General features: G+C 51.1%; 6 protein-coding genes and 1 non-coding gene across 8 annotated transcripts; 4 read left to right on the top strand and 3 right to left on the bottom strand.

Moving 5' to 3' along the window:
* Positions 1-178: 178 nt before the first annotated feature.
* Positions 179-1,332, bottom strand: NCU07345 (hypothetical protein). Its single transcript, XM_953232.3, has 2 exons — positions 864-1,332; positions 179-797 (listed from the first exon to the last, which is right to left on the bottom strand). Exons 1-2 carry the CDS (start codon positions 945-947, stop codon positions 300-302), a joined length of 582 nt encoding a protein of 193 aa, XP_958325.1. The 5' UTR covers positions 948-1,332; the 3' UTR covers positions 179-299.
* A 2,924-nt stretch (positions 1,333-4,256) lies between these two features.
* NCU07347 lies at positions 4,257-8,020 on the top strand. 2 transcript variants are annotated; one of them, XM_011394850.1, is made up of 3 exons: positions 4,257-4,728; positions 4,811-5,427; positions 5,548-8,020. In XM_011394850.1, exons 2-3 carry the CDS (start codon positions 5,047-5,049, stop codon positions 7,339-7,341), a joined length of 2,175 nt encoding a protein of 724 aa, XP_011393152.1. In that variant the 5' UTR covers positions 4,257-4,728; positions 4,811-5,046; the 3' UTR covers positions 7,342-8,020. The 2 variants fall into 2 exon arrangements, with proteins under 2 accessions (XP_011393152.1, XP_011393153.1); XM_011394851.1 differs by having other exon boundaries at positions 4,811-8,020.
* Positions 8,021-12,378: 4,358 nt separating this feature from the next.
* NCU07348 (hypothetical protein) lies at positions 12,379-14,015 on the top strand (the record flags this gene model as incomplete). The annotated part of the gene is made up of 1 exon (XM_953235.2): positions 12,379-14,015. The coding sequence occupies exon 1, from the start codon at positions 12,633-12,635 to the stop codon at positions 14,013-14,015; it is 1,383 nt and encodes a 460-aa protein (XP_958328.2). The 5' UTR covers positions 12,379-12,632.
* Positions 14,016-14,781: 766 nt separating this feature from the next.
* Positions 14,782-16,709, top strand: NCU07349 (hypothetical protein). Its single transcript, XM_953236.2, has 2 exons — positions 14,782-15,835; positions 15,903-16,709. Exons 1-2 carry the CDS (start codon positions 14,985-14,987, stop codon positions 16,192-16,194), a joined length of 1,143 nt encoding a protein of 380 aa, XP_958329.1. The 5' UTR covers positions 14,782-14,984; the 3' UTR covers positions 16,195-16,709.
* Positions 16,710-16,978: 269 nt separating this feature from the next.
* NCU15037 lies at positions 16,979-17,074 on the bottom strand. The gene has a single exon. It is a non-coding gene; the product is annotated as a tRNA-Ile (tRNA).
* Positions 17,075-17,514: 440 nt separating this feature from the next.
* On the bottom strand, positions 17,515-22,527 carry NCU07351 (alpha-glucuronidase). Its single transcript, XM_953238.3, has one exon. The coding sequence runs from the start codon at positions 21,643-21,645 to the stop codon at positions 19,135-19,137; it is 2,511 nt and encodes an 836-aa protein (XP_958331.1). The 5' UTR covers positions 21,646-22,527; the 3' UTR covers positions 17,515-19,134.
* NCU07350 (hypothetical protein) lies at positions 17,720-18,920 on the top strand (the record flags this gene model as incomplete). Its single annotated transcript, XM_953237.2, has 2 exons — positions 17,720-17,775; positions 17,801-18,920. The coding sequence occupies 2 exons, from the start codon at positions 17,720-17,722 to the stop codon at positions 18,918-18,920; spliced, it is 1,176 nt and encodes a 391-aa protein (XP_958330.2).
* Positions 22,528-22,635: the final 108 nt, after the last annotated feature.

Here is a 22,635-nt window from a genome sequence, read left to right as displayed (position 1 = left end):
CTTGGTCACATCTGCTGCTGGATGGAATGGATTGGGTCTGCCACAGTATGTATACACACACCACAAGGTCATGATCCGGAATTCTGTCTGGTGGTTTATCAAAGCTGACATACAGCGTGCCATGTCGTGTAGTCGAAGAGAAGAAGCACCAAGACAATCACATCTCACTTTTTTTTCCCTCAAACAGTGAATAAGCCAGTTCATGTTTATAACATGTTAATACAGGGTACAGATCCAGACACTCCTCCAACACCATATCGTACAACCTCACAACTTCCTTGCCTTAGCATGTAACCTCTTCAATGATGCCTCTTAGGTTTGTTCTCCTTAGCAACTGTGTCCGCCGGCTCCGGCACGTCGTACTCCGCGCCCTCCGGCGCAGGACCAATTACATGCCTGATACCCCTCTCGATAGGCGGAGGCTTATCGGCGACAATCTCGCGGACCTTGTGCTCGACGGTCGGGGCATGCGGGTCCGTGGCGCCTACACCCTCGAGCCCGGAGTGCTCCTTCTTGCGCTTACCGGGATGCAGGCCGTGCAGCTCCCTGCTCGTCTGACCCTGCATCGGCTGGCTCCATGTGGCCCGGTTATAGAGGTCCTGGGTGGTGGGACCACGGTAGGCGTCGAGCGGATCAGTGCGTGAAGACGGGTCGACGTCCGGATTGAGAGCCTGGCCGGGGATCTCGTGAATTGGGTTCGGAAGATAAGTGTGCTCCTCCGGCGCGGTGCCGGGTGGGAAGGTCTTTGCGTGGAACTCGGGCGCGCGTTCGTTGCCTACATGGTGGCCGGGTTGATGCTGATGGGTGACGTGGGTTAGGCATCCTGAAACTGGAAGGAGGAGTGTGTTTGGACTGATACTTACGCCAGAATTGGTCATGGGTTTAGAAGGAGGGACCTTGGCGTGGAACTGGCCCTGGTTGGTAACGGAATCGGGGTTGGCAGACATGGTGAACGATTTCTTTTTGACTTGGTACTTGTGGATTTGGGTGGTGAGGTCGGGTTGTGATGGGTTTACAGGTGTTGATTGAATTATTTTTATTGTTGTCGACGTTTTCTTTGGTGGAAGAGCACAGAGGTCCACGTGAGCTCAAATAGGTTCTAGACGTCGATGTAGCTCGTTATGGTGTAAAGGATAGCTGTAGTCATGATGTCAACCTTACGGTCGTTGACATCATCCAAGTCGTGTATGGTTGTCTGGAGGGGTCTAGATGAATGCCCCAGTCTTGTATCCTCCTACTCCGTACAACAGCTGGACTTCGTGATACGTGGAATCTCGACTCGCCGGTACGGAAAGTCAAATCGGTGAAGACAGGAGAAATCGCCATGTCTTGGCACGGTTGGTAGGTGTTGAAGAGCATCTCTTCAAGCCATGCCCGGTAGAGCCACGCTGTCAGCCGAAATCCGGCTGCCACGACGTGCCTCCGGTTTCCCCAATTTACCCAGATCAGTTTATGCATGTACTTCAACTACTTGTGTCATGACTATGCTGACATAGATGCAGCGGCTTCTTACATCTCTCTAACACTTGCTGTCATCGTCTCGCATTCGGATAGCAGTTGCTACGACCATTACAGATGTGCAACCGCTGTCAAGGTTGGACACTTGACTTTTGACGGTCAAAACTGCTGACATAATGCACAGATTTGAGAGCAGTCATATAGTAAGGAAATGTAACTCCTGTCGCTAGGTATGGTCCAAGCACATATCTAAGACGCTAAAAGTCCATGGTAGGTTCCAGTGGTGTTGATGGTGATGTTGTTGAGGTGTCGCCGCATGCAGTCGAAATAACGGTCTTGGATCAGGTCGGTGGGGTGCAATAGCCCGTTCTACGGGAGGTCCAGCGCTAGGGAAGGAGCACGGGAGGCGGCTCGCACATGCGATGCACTGTGGGGTTCCTGCATTCCACCTCAGCCGCTGTCTTGCAAATGTGGGTGCACATGCCCTGCTGGGCGTTCGTCCAAGTTCGCGCCCAGGTTGCGCCGTTGAACGTTGGGCGGCATTCCATCGACAAGGTGGCTTTAATTGAATTCTGTTGTAAACAACGCAATATCGTCTCCTCAGGTGTTGATCGTCAGTTCTGGACCACTGCCGTGCTGCGCGGGTTGTGGACCGCGAGAAGGCTTCAACCTAATCCATGCGGTTTCCTTTCCTGCTCCTTCTTTGCAGCGGCCACCTGCCATGATGTAATGGCGGGGCACTTTTTTTGCAGAGGGCCGGGCGGGCGTCGGGCGGTCAGAAGCCCTCCAGGGGCCCGACCTCATCCATCATCAAGCAATACCGGCAGGGGAAATCTCTTAAAGGTACCTAGGTAGAGGTAGTCATGTCGGATCCTTCCACCTTACCTGTCTGTACCTACCTTAGGTATGTACATAGAGGTAGGTATCATATGTTCTCAATACACTCCGCTGTCCGGCATTCGAAGCTTTCCATTCGGTTGCCTTTATCCGCCGCCCCCAACCTCTGTACCATTAACAAAGAGGATGGCTGGCGTCGCGTTCTGTGTCCGTCCGCAAGGTAATATTTTTAGCTTGTGCTAGTCCAAGTATCTTCAGCCAACCACCGAGTGGTGATTGAGCTGATCTTCCTCTACAACCAACTGAACCTCAGCCTCCCGAGCGTAACCACAAAAGACACCCCCAATTCGTAGTTGCTGGTGCATTGTAGCCACTTCCAGGTTTTGACTGTGCCCCCCACTGTTTGAGGACCCGACAGCGCCCTATTGGACGTCGTAAGGAACTCTTGACACTTCTACTTGTCAATGCTTATCACGATGGCACCTTTGGTCAATTCAATGCCTACGGCGGTCTCAGGGACCCATATACTGCGTACGTAGTACCTATATGCAATCACGAGTGAGCGGCCTGACTCCCAATGCAAAGTTGCTTCTGACATTTCTCTCTGAAACCCTTGATGTCGAGGCTTTACGGTCCTTGGGCGCCGGACGAGAAAGATTTTCTTCGATTTTCCCTCCACCTTCCTTTCTTGGAAGGGGGGCGTGTCTTTCGGTTGCAGCGAGACAGCCTACTGAACACCTTGTGTGGGCCGATTGCCTCTTGACAGGATGTTGAAGTGAAAGATGTGAACTTTGGCGGCATTGTCCTAATGCAAAGTTTTGTTCGTTACATTTCTCTTGTTGGAGACAAGTACGTGACGGACTGTTGTCCGATTGTGGGATGGTGATTTGCAATGGCTGTGGACAAACTATGGCCTTGTCAAAGAGAACAAAATGCATTACCAAGAAGAAGGTCTGTGCATCCGTCGAACGCTAAGGTAAAGAAAGACGCTCACCAAGTAACATGTGCATTACCAAGGAGACAAGACATTACCAAGGAAACAAAAGATGCATTACCAGGGAAAAGGTGCATTATCTGGAAGCAGATGTCTTACTACGTACATACCTAGGTACTGTGTAAGAAAGGGACTCGGTATCCAGGGTGCCAGGTCCAGACAATGTCCGTGCACCTCCAAGGTCGCGAGTCTCAAAAGGTTTGGTTGGAATACTCCGTCCTCTTCGCAGCTCAGCATTCATAAAATGCGTCTTTTGGGTGAGATACTGGATCAAAATCTGTGCATGTAGGGATCTTTGCAGACACGCCTTCCCGTCCCTGGTGATGAGTGTAGAAATGGAAAGAGATATTGAGCACTGTGCATGAGGCCCTCTAACCAGGGGCAGTTCTCAGGACCTACTACTATGCAGTAGATACCGGCCCCCTTCAGAGAAGAAAGAAGAAAACGAGCCTCGAAAAAAACCAGAAAGGGGCTTTCTTTCTTGCTCTCTCTCTCTATCCCTCTCTCTTTTTTTGTTTTATTTTCCCCTGAGTGAATTTCAACCTGTGTTGAAGGTTAGCAATATCATTTGTATCTTGCGGGTGTAAATGTTTACGATTGAAACGCATTCCTTTCTCTACCCATGTTCCATGGACCCCTAACATCTCAGGACCACCATGCTAGAAGTACCTCTAGTGTAAAAGCATATTGAGACACGCCTCTCCCCGCCCTCCACGCAAGTCCCCGCCGTCAGCGCTGGCTGAATCCCGGTCGCTGGGAACCGCTGGAACTACTGGGGCGGGGTGACAGGCTCCACCAGGTAACCACCAACCACCACCCGCTGCTCCGCGCATCCACACTACAGCCCCAGTGCAGCCATCCAGCCATCAGGTCCAGCCAGGGGCATCACATCCCGGCACAGGACGACAGTCCACTGATCCCGTCCACCATCCCACCCTCCAGCTGCACTTGGTTTCGGGTGTGCCAGCCCTTTTTGGTCCAATGCGATGGCAATGCGACGGGACACCAACCGCCGCAAAAACACATTCTAGGATTCAGCCGAATGAGTGTCGGGCAGGCTCTGCCTTGGCCGGCCACTGCTACAAGGGAACCGAGAAAAATCACCTCGCGTCACACACTTGACGACAACCTCATCCTTTGCCGACACACGTCCGCTCAGGACCGCATAGCCTTTCGGTTTTGATATCTTCGAGCATTTACTTCGAAAAGCCTTCTCTTGGAGCGATTCTAAAACTACCAGGCACCAGCCGTTTATTGCGGGGCTTGTCTACGGATGCCCCAATACTACACTACAGTCACTTCCACTTTAATCGGCGTTCCGAGACAAAGCGTCATTGTTTGTTTTGTCGCCTGGCATCCGGTGTGGACGGTCCCACGAGTCTGCGACACTACAACACCGGGAACACCTCGCTTGTAATACCCTTCTGTTTTTATCTCTGGTATGCTGCCTCCTGTCCGATTCCTTGCGGCTGTTGCTCATTTGGTCTGTCCTCATGCTAAGTTATTCAATGTACACAACAGTGGAACATCGTCTTTTGTTTGCTTGGATTTCCAAGACATATCTAGTTCCAGTCGCCGCGGGAATCGACGTTCTTCTTTCCCCTCATCTGCATCTGCGGCCGTTTGGACCCGAGCGCTCATGACCTACGCTGCAAGTCGACCACAGAACCCCTAATTGATGATCTCGTCTGAACTTGTTCCTACACGTACACTCCTGCGCCCTGCCATCCACTCGCATCTCGTCCTCGTATCCGAGAATGGCACAGTCAAGATATTCATTTGACGACGATCAAATGGCGGAACGAGAACCTCTTGGTTCGTCAACATCTCCATACCATTCACGAAACCAGTACTATCCGCCCTCGCGTTCCCAGCAACAGTACCAAAATTCATTCCGTCCGCCGTCCGCATCCCGACCCGGAGCCCATCCGGATTCTGCCTTTGAGCGACTTCGTATGGAGAGACGCAAGAGTCAAGGACAATCATCAGAAAGGAGTAATGGCGATGGCAACTTCAGAGCGTACATACCAGCTGGTACGGCATCCAACAGCTACGAGCCACAAGATATAGTGTCGCCTATATCCCCTCCCCAGCCGCCTCCTCATCGCGCCGAGGGAAGATCGTGGGGCAATGATCAGGTTAGCTACTCGGAGTCACAACGACCTAGGGCCCTCAGCAACATCACTCCTGGAGCGGACGACTTCAGCAATGCTGCTGCCGGTGGTGTGACGGGGATTGCGCTGACTGTCGCTGACCAGACTGCGAGGGAGAGCGGACTCAACGCACTTGACGGCCCCGCTTACCCACAAGAATACGACCAACAACCTACTCCAGGGCAATTTCAAAGCCAACAGAACCCCGGGCCCAATGTGCGCGATGCATCGAACTATACCCAGGCGCAGATGCCTTATGCCAGTCCGTATGCACAAAACAGCGGGCCCCCTAGCCTACAAAGCAGTTCGCAGGCATTAAATGCTGCGCAGTATGCGCCGGGGGCCGGCACACCTGGGCAGACAAGTCCCTCCAGAAGCCCACATCAAGGTCCTGGTACGACAGGTATCTACACAGACGATCCCTTTCTGAGCTATGGCCGTCCTCAGCCACCAGGTCTGGGGGTTGTCGATCCGCTCGCTGCTCTTGATGATGATGACGATGACGGGCTCAATTACCACCGCAAGTCGAAAAGGAACAGCATCCTCAGCCTCGGTAATGGGAGCAACAAGAGCGCTGGAGCCGTTGCTGGCACCGCTGCCGCTGGCGGCGTCATTGGCGGCCTGGCCAGCCGTAATGAGAGCGGTAATGTCTCTGGCTATACTCCGATCAAAAACAATGTCCAGATGACCGACACTATACATGCGGCCGGTCCATATAAACCAGGTTTCGTAGCTGAAAAGCCTGAGTGGAACTCTACCGGCAAGTCGAGGAGTAGGGGCAAGAAGTGGAGGCTAGCGGCCATCCTGACGCTTGGACTTCTTGTTGCTGCCGCCATTGTCCTCGGAATTGTATTCGGTGTTGTGCTCAAGCGCGGCGGCGAAGATAAGAAACAGGGCGATTCCGCCGCTGATGACATGCAAAACAATGGGGATCTCGACATCAACTCCTCCGAAATCCAGGCGCTCATGAATAACCCCGGCCTACACAAAGTCTTTCCGGGTATAGATTATACGCCACTCAATTCCCAGTACCCGGATTGCATCCACAACCCTCCTTCGCAAAACAACATCACTCGTGATATCGCGGTTCTGTCACAGATGACCAATACAGTTCGGCTTTACGGCACCGATTGTAACCAAACCGAGATGGTCATCCACGCGCTGAAGCAGCTGAAGCTTGATAACACGATAAAGATTTGGCTGGGCGTCTGGCAGGATGGCAACACAACGACTAATGATCGTCAGCTCTCCCAGATGTGGACAATTCTCGACAGTTATGGCGATAAATGGTTCAAGGGTCTTATTGTAGCTAACGAAATTTTGTTCCGCAAGGAAATGACTCTCGCCAGTCTGAGCACACTACTCTCCGACGTCCGTACGAACCTCACCTCTAGGGGCATGAAGCTACCAGTGGCAACCAGCGATCTTGGCGACAATTGGGATGAATCACTGGCCAAAGTGAGCGATTACATCATGGCGAACATTCACCCTTTTTTCGGCGGCGTCAACGCCAAGGATGCAGCAGCATGGACCACGACTTTCTGGAACGACCATGCTGGCACCTTTATGAAATCAGACAAGTCTAAAAACATCATCAGCGAGACTGGTTGGCCGTCACAGGGTGGGTCGGACTGCTACCCGGATACCAAAAGTACCAACTGCCCTGGTCGTGCGGTGGCTGGCATTACCGAGTTGAACCAGTTCATGAGCGATTGGGTATGCCAGGCACTCGCCAACGGAACCGAGTATTTCTGGTTTGAGGCCTTTGACGAGCCATGGAAAATCCGATTCAACACCAAGGACCAGCAATGGGAGGATCACTGGGGTCTCATGGATGTGGACAGGAATCTCAAAAAGGGAATCAAGATTCCGGACTGTGGTGGCAAGACGGTTGCCTGAGCAACAAGACGAGAATTTTTGGCGCCAATGCTGCGCATTGCGACCGTGGCCTTGTCTCTAACGTAGTCTGGGACACCAACAAGGTAATATTGGTTTAGCCATCATGGTAGAACGGGTGTGCTGCTCCTTCGAGGACAGTAAAGCTAGAAAGGCTTTGGCATGTATATGATGGCATGATGATGAAGGGTAGGATCGATAGATCTTGCCATGCGGACATGGAAAAGAATTCACGACTTTCTGTTTCACAAGCGTTAATACGGCGTTCGTACAGCAATACAAAGGATATTGTGTTCGTTATATGGCCTGATATCTCTTGGCTTGGTCGATGGAGGTCCTTCGGGGGGCCTCTGTTTTTTTTTTCGTTTTGTTTTTTTTCCTATACTCGATCACGATATATTTCATGGATATGGGTGACAAGATATTGTTGCTGGGGCTTGCTTTGCTGGACTTGAATGGTTAGGACTGCCTTGGATTGCGTGGCCTTGCATTACCGTTAACCCTCTTTGCCAGCTGCTCTATCATTGTTCGACATAGATCATACAGCTCTTTGCTCTTCGATTCTTCTTGCCGCCTGGGTGGGCAATCTCTCATGAATATGTTAGCGTATTAGTCACCACCAGCGCAATAGACGTTGACTTTCATATATAACATACACAAATCCACCTACACTTTAACGTTGGACAACCAGTCGGTCGGTAGGCTTCTCCAGATCGCTCCGTCCAAATAAAAGCCCCACACCATCTTCTCCCTCCCGCCTACCACTTAGGCGAAGGGAGTATTGCTGAGAAAATATAACATGGCAAGTGTTTGAGGAAACATGGCACGAAACAGTTGAGGCCTCCGACGGCCAGTCATTCCAGTTCACCGTAACGGGTTCTTAGCCTCCGCAGAGATCGGAAGTCTGGAAGGAACATTGGAGGATCCCAATTCCCGGTTGTCATTCCACGTGTCACTAAAGATTTGCGGCGGCGGCAAGATAAAGAGTAGTGCTTGTTTGTGGTAGTTGGTAGGTATCAAGGTCTGTAGCCGTGACCGTCAGTGATCTTGACAGCTACCTACCTACTATCATCATGGCCGTAAGACTGAGAAGTCGTGACCATGACCATAAACCGTGACTGTAACCGTAATCGTGATTTCACATTTCAGAGATTGAACAGAAGCCATTGACATTGTCAGACAGAGACCCACTCGACGGACCGATCTTACTGGATTAGCCCCAAGGTAGTTGGAGTAGAGAGAGAGAGAAAGAAAGATAGGGAATCTGCAGCAATAGTCGCGTTGATAGTTGTGGTTGAAGTAGTGGTCAAACATAGTAGTAGTAGATGTTTGTAAGTGATCTGTCATGTAACACGGCCATGAGGAAGCCCAAATACTTATGGGCGACGACACTAACGTACTGTGAAGAGCTGTCAGTCAGATCTGGGGAGATCTGAACTGAAGTGGATGTAATGTGATGCCAATGGTTCATTGTCATGAGTGGCGGGTACACCGCTAATAGACCGTTGTCGTTGTGTATATGTTTACATATATATATATATATATATATATATATTACATGCGACCCTGTAATTCACCTACCCCGTCAATTCCATCTTGGCAATGAACGGTAATGGGGTTGAAGATAATGGATTTGACCTAATATGCAACTGCGTAATTTGCCAATCAATTCCGTGGCGTTTTGAAGAGTCATCCAGAATGTTGGATGTTGAGTGTACCTGTTGGTGTTGGGCTTGGGGAGTGAACTATGAAAGTGAATCAGAGTCAACAGGCGGGCTGGGAAATTGTTCACTTTCATGACTTCTTTCCTCTCTTCTACAATCGACTTTTCTAGGTTGATTCTTTACGCCTTCTTCCTGGCTTGTCACATGGCTCGCTGGCTAGCTAGACCTCGTTTGGTGAACCGGTTTCTCTCACCTTCTGGATGCTCTTTTCAGCTTCATCTCTCCTGTGTTGTTTGTTAGCTTTGTTACTCTTCCATCGATCCGTGGTCTTCGTCTTCGTTCTGCCCTCTTTTTCTTCCTATGTAAAGAGTTTCTTCGCGGTAAGGCAATGGTATCTTTGTATCTGACAACGCGATAGACACTGCGGCGTTGTGCGCCTCAAATCAAGGCATGAAGAAGTGAATAGCTTGACAAGCCTTCTGCCAAGGATATCAGGTATGATGCAGAAAAGACACCATAGGACGACAATATCTGAAACGCTTACTCCTTTCAACGTACATCACTGTCTCGTCTCATGACTTCTTACGGAATAGTTCAGGCTCATAAGACAGAAATGGTCAAAGTCGGTCCAAGGTCCGAATGTGAGTTTCTTGCCTGGAAGTTGGCATCAAGTGGATGTTGACCGTAAGCCAAGAAGACCAAATCCGACCTTTCTCTTTCTTGTCTGTCTCAAAAAGAGATCCAACTCCTGTCGAGTCACGGAAGTGATGACAAATTGTTCTATAAGCGCAAGCATGCGAATGGACAAGATAGTACCCGACAGTAAGGGACAGGACCTCGAAGAATTCAGCAGAGATTATCCGATCTAGCCGGCCATTTCTCATCATTTTGCAAAACATCTCAAGCCACTGGCTCGGTGTTGGTTTCATTTGTCTCCTCCTCGTTCTAAAATCTGACATAGTCATCACAGATCCAAGCCAACACTTCAATGTCAAACCATGAGATGACGAAAGAGTAGCAACACCTTGTTGACCCAAGCCATGTCCTCTTACTCCGCCCAACGAATTACTGATATTTTTTTTTTCACCGCCGACGCTCTAGCCGCCTACGTCTCATACAAGCGGACGAGCTGGGTCATGCCTGTCTGCAATGCTGCGGTGCTGCAGCGTGTCAAGCCTTTGCAGGAACTCGCAGGATACATTACGCAAACGCATCTCGAATATAGGTGCCCAAGCAGGGTGGATAGAAGTCTTCCGTGAAACGTCAATATGCCTCCTCAGCCCAAAGGTAGAATACTCACATGTTGTGTAACTTGAGCACATGTAACAACGGCTTATGGTTTGTTACACAATACCAGACTGACATGCTGTTTGGGTACTAAGTAAGCGGGCGGGTAGGTCCTCTATCTGACCATTTCGACATTCTCTCATAATAGGATCGGAGAGAAAGGCGTGTAGTTTCTCCAAGGACTCAATTGGAACAGAATCCTCTATGTCTGCTTACGGTCTGGACCCGGAGTTTACAAAGTGTAACTCAACCGTATCTCGACGAAGCTCGAATCTGTGGTTGCATCTTTGGTTAGGTCGATGTACATGAAATGGAGAGCACAATTCAAACCGATAACAAGGCGAGTGTGTCGAGTGTCGGTTCTTTTGAGGGTTCCTGTGAGAAGACTGGCTTGTCTACTTACGAGTACCGGTTGGGCCTGGTTTGATATGCTCTGACTTGATATCCTGCGTCAGTGGCCTGGTATATTATGCTGCTTCGAATGGCCTTGAATCAACCAATCCAGGTAGAATATGAAGACGTGGGACAAGTAGATCAGCTGAGATCATGTCTGACGAGATCTTGTGTGTCGCAAATTGATTGCTTGATTCAGTACCATAATGATCAGCTTCGGTACTAGTACAGTACCTTTGTAGATCTGTATGTAAGTCATCCGGCAGTAGTTGGTTGTGATGACCGGCGACACCTGCGTGGCGTAAGATATTTTTGCCAATTGGGTCATGGTTTTCCCAACTCGTCCTCTCTATTAGTCAGGAGCCAGGTCCGAGAGGGTGGTAATCCCCATGCAAGCACACGCATTGACGGGCCACAAAAGATCAAACCAACAACAAAAACACAAGTTCAGGAAATGAGAGGTGTCATGGCTGGCAAGGCTGAGGCCAGGAGAAATTTTGTAAGTATAGGACGCTGACGACATATGGATGCCTGTCAAATGTCGACAAGCGGTGGAATGACAGGTAAGGTTGCTTCGAGGTAATCATACCTACTGGGTGTGAGGGTAATACCTGCGGTGAGTAAATCCCCAGGACCCCCGCGCGTAGTTCGTGGAGGAATGGTGAAAAAGAAATTGCCGAAGGGCCAGAATCCCGTCAGAGTAAACTTGGCATCGTAAGGCATAATGCGATCGAAGAGAGGTTGAAGCCACAACCGCCGGCAATGCTCTGGCCTCAGTGTGGAATGATCACCAGGCGTGATAAGATCAGGGATGTGATTGGAGACCGACTGGAGAATCGAGTGATGTAGCAGCTATGCGGGCGGGGGTAGTATAGGGTGGCATGCATGGTGGTACTGATTTGACCTTCCCCTGGGAACGCTTCATTTGCTAACAAGCCCAGTATTGCGACCTAGCATCTTGCCCGGGCGTGCCAATCTGGCACCTACCGAGCCAACAACGAATCTTGATGGAGTCTAGCGTAGGAGCGGCGTTGGACCCCCCAGTGATATGGATAATGGCTGGCCGTATGGGTCAGGGTTGATATGCATTCGTTGTTGCAGTTTGTTGTCCTTTTGTGAAGGTGTCAACTGAGCAGGCGCTGGCAAGGGCTCTCAGTATAGGATGGTCTCGTAGACTATGGTGCTGGCAGATATAACAACGGCTGGATGGAGACTCCAGGCGTCACCTGGATTTCCCGCCGATGTCATCTAGATTCCATATCCCTTCATCCCAGAACGCCCAGGGTTTCCTCATAGCTCTCTCCCGGTTCGGACATACTATTGACTGCGTCAGCAAATTTCAGCATATAAGTTGATGTGACTCTGTAGCCGGCTTTTTGGGGGGGTCACATCCAAACGCTGATGAGTATGCACAGTCCGTACGGTGTCTAGAGTCCGTATCCTTCGCACAATTTGGGACCCTTTGCTAACGGCTGAGAAGGACCGCGCCCAATTCATCGAAGGAGACCTGTCGTGGTTTCCTTTTTGGTCCAAAGCCATTCCAGTTGAGGGTTGAGAGGTGGTCCAGAGGTACTCCTGATTTAGCACTGTAACTTTGTTTGCCAAGGTCACGGCTAACGCATCCGAGTCTAGAATCGGGGCATCTTCCAGATCAACATAAACGTGAGACCCAGCTGTTCAGCCAAGAAGCGCTGTGCATCCAGCCCGTGACACCCCCCTAAGGGACGACACAACATCGGACTACTTGAACTTCCACTAAGACTGGACTGCTAGGTCCGCGAGGAAGATAAATTGGATGGTGCCCTCCCCGTGTTCAGCAAACGAATCGACCACCGTCAGCAAAGACCCTTGACTAAGGCGCTCGACCTCCCTCCTCCCCGTCCTGGGATCTTCAATACCTCCTTGCGCTCTTCCGGTCAACTTGCAGAGGTCACTTCCCCCACCGCCAACATGGCTCCGTACATACAGGAGCCGGACATGCTGTCCAGCTCTGGGTACTGGGTTGTAGATAGGAGGATTATGATTGCAATACCCGATTCCAGCGACCACGTGGATCCACAAAGGCTTGCTATTGAATCACCGAAGCATGTCATCAAACACTCGCTGATGGAGGCAAATCCACCGCTTGATACAGTCCATGACCTATCGTTTGGGGTGGAACTCAAGTTCTTGCTCCCTCTCCTTGTCCAAGGTGAAGAAGATCCGCAACCCGAAGACCACAGACAGGTCAGCATGACACAGCTGAAAGACAGCGAAGCCACTCGGCGGGAACAAATTTATGAATCCATCGCCAAATCGATAAGCCAAGCGGGGGAGAAGTCGACAACCATCTCTCGAATCACAAAAGATGCAAGCCATGAGCGGGCATTTTGGAAGTCACACTGGATCGTGAAGAAAGCCAACTCGGCCGAACCCACACCAGAGCAGGCCAATCTAGAGGGCTATGTGTGGCTGTCTGTCGAAGTAAGCTCGCCATCACTGCCAGCCAAAGATGCCGAGACCAAGCCTCGGATCGAGGCAGTATTGCGCTCGCTCTTTTCGGGCCACCGTCTGGTCGCAAACTACACTTGCGAAGTGCACGTCCACATCGGACGCACAGACGGACAGCCCTTCAGTCTGGCCACTTTGAAAAGACTAGGGACACTACTGTGGATGGGCGAAGAGCAAATCCGAAGTATCAGAAATCCAAGGTCGCCCAACTATCACAATGTGTATACGTGGGGATTCGAGACACGAAAGTACAGTCGCCTGGCCTCGAGGGCTCAAGAACTCGTACTCCGAGAGCATGGGTCGGCGACTTGCCAAGACGGGGTGCTGGTTGAAGATTGGCAGGTGGCCGACGTGCTCCAAACCCATCCGGAAATGCAGACCGAGGACCGAAAGGCCATCGAGGAGCTGTGGAAAGCAGAATCGCATATGGAGCTGGGACGGTTGTTGTCGGGAGAAAAGAAGCCCTATCGACGACTCGGTTTCAACTTTAGCGCCTTCGGTTTGGAGGACGAACGGGCGCGGAACAACCCTCGGACCATGGAGTTCCGCATGATGGAAGGAACAACCAACATCAATTATATACTGGGCTGGCTGTCCATCTGCAGTGCCTTGGCTGAGGTGGCGGTCTTGAGGTCGGACGGTCGGTACCTCATGGTGTTGGATCGGTTGATAGGACACCGACACGCCCGGTCACGGTCAGTTGGAGCTCGGCGAGAGACCGATTCGGAGACGCAGGGGCAGAGATGCGGTCGGGAGTTTCGAGAGATGATGGATGACCTGGGTGTTCCACGAGACCTCTATCGAGACCTAGAAGCGAAGGTGACACTAGAAAACGAACTATGATTCAGTTAGTGCGGAGTCCGAAACTTGTACAGACAGAAGCGAATGAGTGGAAGCACCCATGGGCAGGGCTCGAACGGAAAGACTGGGGTTGCATTGGACGCGTAGAGGTAGACGGGAGAGGCCATTGAATGAGGGCGGAGGACCGCGAAAGAAGGAGAACAGGAGCCGAGGGTGAGGAAAGTTTCCATCTGAAGAGCACGACAATCTTTATGTCAAAGAGGCGAAAAGTGCGGTGGAAGGAAGCAGATCGTGCCAAATAGACTGGTCGAAAGAGGAAGGAGGTCGTTGGGGGGGGGGGGGGGGGGGGTAAAGCGTACTATAGATTTCATCACAAGTTTCCTTTTCATACTAGTAGCATCGACCAGGCAGTCATCGGAGCGGGAGCATTCGGTACGAAAATACAGTGCATTCGTCCTTTCATATTTTTTTCCTTGCCGCCGAGAAGTATGGTACACAAGGAAAGCAGCCGGTTCGTTGTATTCGCGACTTGCCGTTGTTGTTGACACCTTCGGAATGCAGTACTTCAGTAATTATGCGTGCACTCTGAGAGTACACTCGCCAATTGCGGGGGAACAAATGAATATGTAGAGGAAATACCTGACCTATCAGCGCGGCAGACGGGGAAGTGGGTCATGCCTTACGCACGTTCCTCTGTCCGTCAAGGTCCCCAACTGACCGTCAAATCACATTCTAGCTCTTACACTAGCTAGTGTACGCAGTAAGTACGCAGTAGAGAAGCAACGAAGCAGTTCTCCATTCAGCGTATTGACACCGTGCTGGCAGCCATCATGACATCATTCCTCCAGGCTGTTTATCCCCATTGACAGTTCAATGAAAGGTCGGGACCTTCAATGTCTCTTCAAAGTCACTTCTCCCACCTGCAGTCTTATCTCGTCGCGTGATCTAGCTTCCTTCCCTCAACCTTCTTCGATTTACTGAAAACTTCTTGGTCAACCCACCCCTGTCAACATGGCGCCCAGTACAAGAGAGGCTTCCAAGAAGGAGAAGGCTCCTGATGCGGCACCTCCTGCCTCAGAGGCTGAGCCCGGCTCCAAACACAAGGCCGACCCTGATCCGGAAGGCGCCAGCGAATCGCCCAAGGCCAAGCGGAACAAAACGGAGATCGCGGATGGCCATTCGATCAAGAAAGAAACTGAGGAGACCAGGAGTGCTGCCGGTGTCGAAGCCGAGAAGACCGAGTGTCACGGAGAGGAGAAGGATGACCGAGACAAGAAGAGTGCTGTTGAGCCACATGGTCGAGACGCCCCCGAAGCTGTGCCGTCCAGTATTCTCGAGAAGGGAATCATCTACTTTTTCTTCCGTGGTCGTATCGGCATTGATGAGCCTTCTGCCGTAGATGAGATTGCGAGGAGCTACATCATCCTCCGCCCTATCGAGAGGGATGCCAAGCTTGGAAGCGGTCCTATTGGTGATGCTGGCAACAGCCGCTTGTGCGCCATCCCGAAGAAGGTACTCCCCCAGTCTGGCAAGGACAGGTGGATCGCGTTCGTGGAGAAGACTAGCGCCTCGTTTCAGCAGCTTAAGGATGAGTTTTTGGCGTCCAATGACTATGAGACCAAGACAGCGGGTACCAGACACTCCCCCGCCGCAACGCCTGTGGCCGAGGGCGTGTATGCCATCACCAGCACTGGGTCCAATAGCCACCTCGCGTACATTCTCACTGTGCCCGAGGAGCTTGGGGAGGTCCAGAAGGAGCTTGGGTTGAAACAGAAAGGCAGCTTCATCATCAGTACCAAAAATCCACAATATCCTGCCCCAGCCAATGCGCGTTTACCAAAGGGTCCAGAGTATCCTGAGGAGTGAGTTCACCATGCCGTGTCACGAACCCATAGCTACCAACAAAAACTAATCACCATTTCTGTACAGGATCCTCAAGGAGTTCCGATCTCGTCGATGGATGCCCACACAGCCCAAGCACCTCGACGTAGTCAATACTCAGTTCCTCCTCATTGGCGAGTCGTCTGGTGTCGAAAAGGCTCTGGAGCCGCAGAAGGCCGATGAGAAAGAAAACAAGGAAGAACCAGCCGAGGAGTTGGAGAAGCTTGAGGAGGAGGATTTACAGAGGCTTAAGGGTCTAAGCGATGATGACTCTGGTCGGGTCTTTGCGGACTTGGAGGTCAACGCCAATGACTATCCCAAACTACAGACCACGTTCTGAGATTCCAAGTGGAACGGCTTATCGACCAGCTTTTGACGCCTTCCACCCCGCTTGTGTCAGCATACCGACGCCACATCTGTCGATGGGCGTTACCAACCTACACTACCCAGTAAGCAGATCAGCAACTCGAACTAATGCCTGCCCCTATCCGTTTCCGCGCCAACCGAGGCATGTATCTGCCAACACCAACAATAAAAGCCCCTGGGTCGATCCCCCTGCGGTCTGTAGCACAGCTTCCTATGGTAGACGGGCGCCGACCTTCATATGCCTGTCACAATACCTTGGATGTTCTTTTAGGCTCCGGGGGGATCCTCGATATGAGTTCATGTAAAATGCTCATGTGTGATTTAATTCAATCGCAGAGCTGGATGCATCTGGACCAAAACATGGATGAAAGCAAGGTCCGCCTCCAAAGTCTGCAAGAGATATGAAAAAAAACGGAACCAGTCAAATCGCGCAACTCGTTGGTGACAATCATAGCAATCTCAACTTGTGAGCACGTTGAACCATAATCGATTTGTCAGCACACTTGTGTTGCACTTCGCTGTATTGTAGTAGAACTTGGGTACATCTTGCAGAAGCCGGCATGCATGATAACAACGGTCAATCATCTACATAAGACCTGGTGTGGGCAACCCTAGCAGTTACAGAAGCCTTGAAAGACAGGAGGCACCAGGACCAAAGAAAAATACAAGGAAGAAACAAAGGAAAAGAAGCAAAACATAAAGCGAGAAATAGAAAAATGAGGATTTATAAGTGATAATAGCAAAAAGAGAAAAATGAATGCCCAATAACAGGATTGAACTGTTGACCTTCGCATGGACTTGATATCAGAAGACTGATATTAGTACGACGCTCTAACCAGCTGAGCTAATCGGGCTCCGATTTAATGATTGTTTGCTTCACTATTTCTATCCATATCTTCCTCTATTGCAGCTTCCGAGTACTTAATCTCTGTAGCTGATTTCCACGATGATACGTCCTCAGCCATGGCCAGTAATCACTTATGTATAACCAGTTGACCTCTAGTAAATCGCTTGCAAGATTATCGCTGACAAATATGTCTGCCCCGGATTCAAAGGATTGATCAAACATGATCATGATTCCTCCGAAGCCACCTCGAACCTCATAATCCTTCAATCTGACTTGTCTAATGGACTCATTGTAAAGGTTAACTTGTGTGCCTACTAGTATAGTAGCGTTTCCGATCCATGCACTTGCTCGATTTCAAATCGTGCTTACAAAGTCAATCCGTGTGGCTGCCTTGAAGGTCCCTGTGCCATATCACGACATCAGTCGGCCGATACCGTGATAGGGCAACACCTGTATCTGGATGGGATGGACTTGGGTAGAAATATCCGATCACAAAGCTGATAAATGGTACCGTGAAGCAAAGCATGACTCCAGGACGTTACTGCAGACATCCGGTTTCCCTCCCAGAACTTCCAGACTACCATCAATCTCCTCAGTGTCACTCTCACGACAAAAAAATGCTTGCCAAATTACCCCCAAACCTCTCCCTACTATGGATTCTCCTCCCCATCTTCATAAGCCCAACAAGTGGCCACAGTTCCGCCGCTCGTGAGCTCTCTCACAGCTCTCACAGCCCACTTTGTGCCTCTCTATCCTTCACCCTCACGGCGACCGCCTCGCATATTTCCCTCGCCTCCCCTCCCGACCCTTCCAACGAGACCGAAATCCTCGACACCATCAATCAATCCTGGGATGGCACTGTAGTGGCAAACGGAAACCATACCGTCAACGGCACCTTCACCCTCAAGGCCATCTATTGCAGACCTTCCCACAGATCTAAAAATGAAGACGTTCTCCAAATCCTCCTCCACGGCGCCACCTACAACAAAACCATGTGGTCCGGATACGGCTTTGGTTATCCCTACGACTGGCAGTCCTACGCGACCAGCCCTTCGCAAGGCTACCACACCCTCGCCCTCGACCGTTTGTCTCACGGAGAGAACGACCCGCGCGGTCTGGATCCGTTGAATGATGTGCAAATGCCGTTACAGACGGAGCTTCTGCACCAGCTTATTTCTGTCATCAAGACCCAGCCCAACACCAAGACTACTACCTCCCCCAGGACCAACCCATTGGGAAGGACCTTCTCTAAAATTGCCTTGGTAGGGCACTCCCTAGGCTCCTACCTCTCTGTTGCCCTCGCCCGTTCCTACCCCCTTGACGCCTCCGCCTTGGTCTTGACAGGCTACAGCTCCCATCAAAACACCTTGCACGTGCGTTCCGCTCCCTGGGCGTCCGCCCCTAGCGTCTTCCCTGATCGATTTCCGTCCGGCAAGTATCTTCACAACCTAGAATATCTAACCATAGCTACTTTGGAAGGCCGGGAGAAGGGGTTCTACGACAACGCCACCGATGCTGCTGGTAGGTCATATGACCCTGAGTTAGCGAGGACGGATTATGAATACTCGGATGCGGTCACGCTAGGGGAGGTGGTAAGTCTGGGGGATTGGGGTGTGGGTGCGGAAGAATTCGAGGGTCCGGTGTTGGTTGCAACGGGACAGAGAGATTTCGTTATGTGCAACCCGCCGGAGGAGGAGTGTGTGAAGAGTCTGTGGGAGACAGGAAATACTTTCCCAAGGGCGAGGAGGTATGAGGTTTGGTCGCCTCGGATGACAGGTCATGATTTGACGCTGAGTTATTCGGCTGGGGAGACTTTGGAGAGGGTTCATGAGTTTTTGGGGAGGGAGGTTTAGGTAGACATGATCTCCCTGCCTGCAAGAAGAGGCCCAACGAGAGAAGGTATGGCAAGTGAAGACTGGGACAGTTAGATGATACTGAAAGCTTTAGCGGGTGGAGTATGCATTCTTGTGAAGTATCGGTATTTGTCCGTATCAAGTTATACGTTCTTTGCCTCGCTCTTTGCTCACCAAACTTTTCTCGCTCCACACACCGCTCGGCATGGTGCCGTTAGTCAACAACACCTTGCGGCAAGACAGCAATATAATCCAACGGCGCCAATTCGTTTCCATCAGCCACTCCCGTAATCTTCAACACATCCCCTTTCTGGATTTGGACGTCACGAATCGTAACCCTCGTAGCCGAGTGTCCATCAAGCTTTGTAGAGAAAGTATGGCCTAGTTTGTCTTCCAGATCTCCAGCCCATTCCAGCAACAACTTCCCATTGAGGAACGCCTTGTAGTGCGCCTTACCACCAATCAGGTCAAAGTAGTTGATCGTGACATCATACTTGCCCGAGTCAAAGTTCAGTTTCGTAGTCGCCTCTCCCGATGTGTGGTTGGAAACGAGAACCACAGCAGTTAGATTCGAAGCTGTTTCAACTGGGTTGACCCCGGTAAGCTTGTAGTTCTTCAGCGCCATGGCCTCAGCCTCGATCCTGTACTCATGCTTTCCCACGCGGCCGGTGCTGTCTGGGATGCCGGAGAGATTGTAGTAGAATTGACAGATGGAATCGCGCCAGACTATGGAGTGACCGGCCTGGTAGCGGAGGCGGAAGAGAACATCATTGAAGCGCTCGGTATCAATCTTGTTCCGAAGTGATTCCCATGCGATGGGGAATGTCTGTGCTGTTTCGGCACCGGCGTAGTGAGCATCGTAAAAATGCTGTATCACCGACTTGCCGGACTTGAGAACGTGCGTGTAGTTCACGTGGTGGAACCAGAGGAGCAGGTCGTCCGGAGTGGTCTCGATGCTCTCGAACTTCTCGGCTACTTCGGCGGGATACTGGCCGGAGAAGCCGGTGCCCGTGGAAACCGTTCTGTCCATGCCAATCCCGTTATGGTCTGCACGCGTCCACTGTCCCCAGCCGTTGTTGTCCTGGGACGCAGGGTTCGGACCGTAATGGGTGTACAAAATATCGGTCAGTGTCTGGATACCAAAGTTGCCAGTGTAATTTTCGTAAGCTGGCCATGATGCCATCGATATCTCCGTCACTACTCCAAGTACAAGAGGGTCTGAGCCAAATGTGAGTCGCGTCCAGTCTTCGAGTAGAGCTTGCGGGTCTTGGTTGGGATTCCAAGCCAGACGACCGTAGGCATACAAGTTAGACATAGCCAAATGACTCCCTAGCCATGTGGTGTTAGTTCCAACATTGACGACACCAGCGTAGCCACCACGCTTGTTGCTGAACCGATGGCCGGCAACAACATCACGGACGAGTGACGGTTGATCATCAGCCCGAAGATCGAAATTCAGGATCGTCTCCCACAACGGTGCAAGATATACCAGGTGGCTCTGCTGGCCCAGATATTCTTGAGTGATTTGAAGTTCTATCGCAGTGTTTGTCTGGGGTATATTGGCGAACAAAGGCGATGCTGGCTCTCGAACCTGAAAGTCAATGGGTCCGTACTTGATCTGCACAACAACGTTGTCCAAAAACTGTCCGTCAAGACCCTTGAAGAACTCAACCGCATGCTTGGCGCGGTCCGCTTTGAGGTCCGCTGGGTTGATGTGATTGTCATAGACAAAGGCTCGGAACATGACAATGCCGCCGTGCGGCTGCACAGCTTTAGCGAACAAATTTGCACCGTCTGCAAGCGTGCGATTGTAGGTCAACGGTCCCGCTTGCCCTTCTGAGTTGGCCTTGACTAGGTAGCCTGCCATGTCTGGAATGCGCCTGTAGAGGCGGTTCGTCTTGTCGGTCCACCAGGAAATCACAGATCGATCGAGAGGATCGAACGTTGATAGTCCTCCCAAAGTCTGGGGCGATGCAAAGTTTAGCGATATGCCAATCTGTACACCGTATGGGCGCATTGCATCTGCTATACGGCCCAGTCCATCAATGTTAGCATCAGTGAGCAAGTTCGCATTGGCGTTGACGTTGTTAACAACGATGCCATTGATGCCGATGGAAGCGAGTAGCCGAGCATACTGGGAAACCCTGTTGAGGTCCTTGGGAATGGTGTTGTTGCGGAAGAAGATGGAAGCGCCCGCATAACCGCGCTCGATGCTGCCGTCCATGTTGTCCCACTGATTTACCCATCGAATGGGGGCGTCTGGGTTTGCAATCAGGTCGGCATCGGAAAATCTTCCTTGAGCAATTCTCGAGAGATAGTCAAAGGCTCCGTACAAGGCACCTCGCTCCGTCTGACCCAGAATCACCACATTTCCTGGTCTCACGTGAAGGAGATAGCCATCATCAGCCAGAGTTGCGGCAGGTTTCCCGCCGTGAAATTCTCCGGTTGTAGCAACCAAGATGGTTGACCCTAACCACTCGTCGGGTTCGTGATAAAGGGGAAGAGTCTGGTTGAGGATGCCTTTGATGCCGGCTTGTAGCTCCTGGCCTGCGGTATAAACAGGGCTGGTTTTGTTGGTGCTCAAAGCCATGATTGCACCTGGTAATCGCAGGTTTGGTGGGCGCTCATTGTTGGGAAGGGGCGCATATCGTAGCCAACCGTTGATACCGTTTTCGATCGCTGATGCCGCGGCCGGGAAGGCCAGAAGACCCCAGGAAACTCGCATCTTGCTGAGTTGATTTGCTGCTCCGGTCTCTGCTCGGCTCTCAACCCCAATACCAATACTGATCTAGTCTAGACCAATGTCTTGAGTATCTAGCAGAGATCATCCGCATTGATATATGCGGCAATGGCATCGTGATCGGTCTTTGTCCATCTCGACCCTCGTCATGTGGCGATGTTACATCGAAGGACCCCGCTGCTCTGGAGCTGCTTTTCCGAGAGCTTCGAGAGGGGAGTATATGAAAGTTCGAGTCCAGGTAGTTCGCTGATCAGCCTGAATAGGAGGTTCCTGTGACTTCGGTCGTCGAGTCTCGGTATAGCATTAGGCGGTGTTGAGCTTTTATTGGTGGCATTTTACCCTGATTAATCCGGACTACGTCAAAGGTAGCAGCGAGCCCCGATATCCGGGCCGTGATCGTGCCCAAGAATTTTGCAGATCTCTTTGAGGGCTGACGGGAGTCTATAACTATTTCAGGCATATCTGATGTTGTAGCTAAAGTTAGTCAGAAGATGTCTATATCTTATGAATAGCAGGAAGGAACAGCTTCAAGAGCACTCAGCTCGATGGATGACGCTTTGAAGAATGGTATTGTCTAATGGAATGAAGGATCTCGAACAACCATGAGGGGCGGTTGCGAGGACGACCTGGGGAGCATTTCTGCGCATCTCCAACTATGTTTCGAATTAAGTTCCCGTCCGGGACGCCGAATTGCGAAGGACAAGATTGTAAGTCGGCCAAAGTCGGAAGCAGCGCTTTACGGGGAGCGAGGGAGGTGCCGGTTTAAGAAACCGATATGTCGCGAAATGCTTGGTCCCAGGCGCGGCCCGAAGAAACAAACATTTCCAGTCATGCGTTCCGACTGTATACCTAACGCTTATGACCTTGTTTTATTTTTCGGAGGCAGTAGTTTCTATGAGGAAAAAAAAAACACAATACCTATGGGGTGATTGTTGATGGGCCGGGAACCTCGAACATGGCGTGACTTATCGAACC

Source organism: Neurospora crassa, linkage group I, assembly GCF_000182925.2.
Source record: "Neurospora crassa OR74A linkage group I, whole genome shotgun sequence".
In the NCBI taxonomy this organism is placed as follows: Eukaryota; Fungi; Ascomycota; class Sordariomycetes; order Sordariales; family Sordariaceae; genus Neurospora; species Neurospora crassa.
This window is presented reverse-complemented; position numbering and strand designations above follow the sequence as displayed.

Bases quoted from the DNA above. Each gene is read 5' to 3' on its own strand.
- NCU07345 (XM_953232.3), bottom strand. From the start codon at position 947: ATGTCTGCCAACCCCGATTCCGTTACCAACCAGGGCCAGTTCCACGCC. The intron at 798-863 runs GTAAGTATCAGT...GTCACCCATCAG, and splicing joins AACCCATGACCAATTCTGGC to CATCAACCCGGCCACCATGT.
- NCU07347 (XM_011394851.1), top strand. From the start codon at position 5,047: ATGGCACAGTCAAGATATTCATTTGACGACGATCAAATGGCGGAACGA.
- NCU07349 (XM_953236.2), top strand. From the start codon at position 14,985: ATGGCGCCCAGTACAAGAGAGGCTTCCAAGAAGGAGAAGGCTCCTGAT. The intron at 15,836-15,902 runs GTGAGTTCACCA...ATTTCTGTACAG, and splicing joins GGTCCAGAGTATCCTGAGGA to GATCCTCAAGGAGTTCCGAT.
- NCU07351 (XM_953238.3), bottom strand. From the start codon at position 21,645: ATGCGAGTTTCCTGGGGTCTTCTGGCCTTCCCGGCCGCGGCATCAGCG.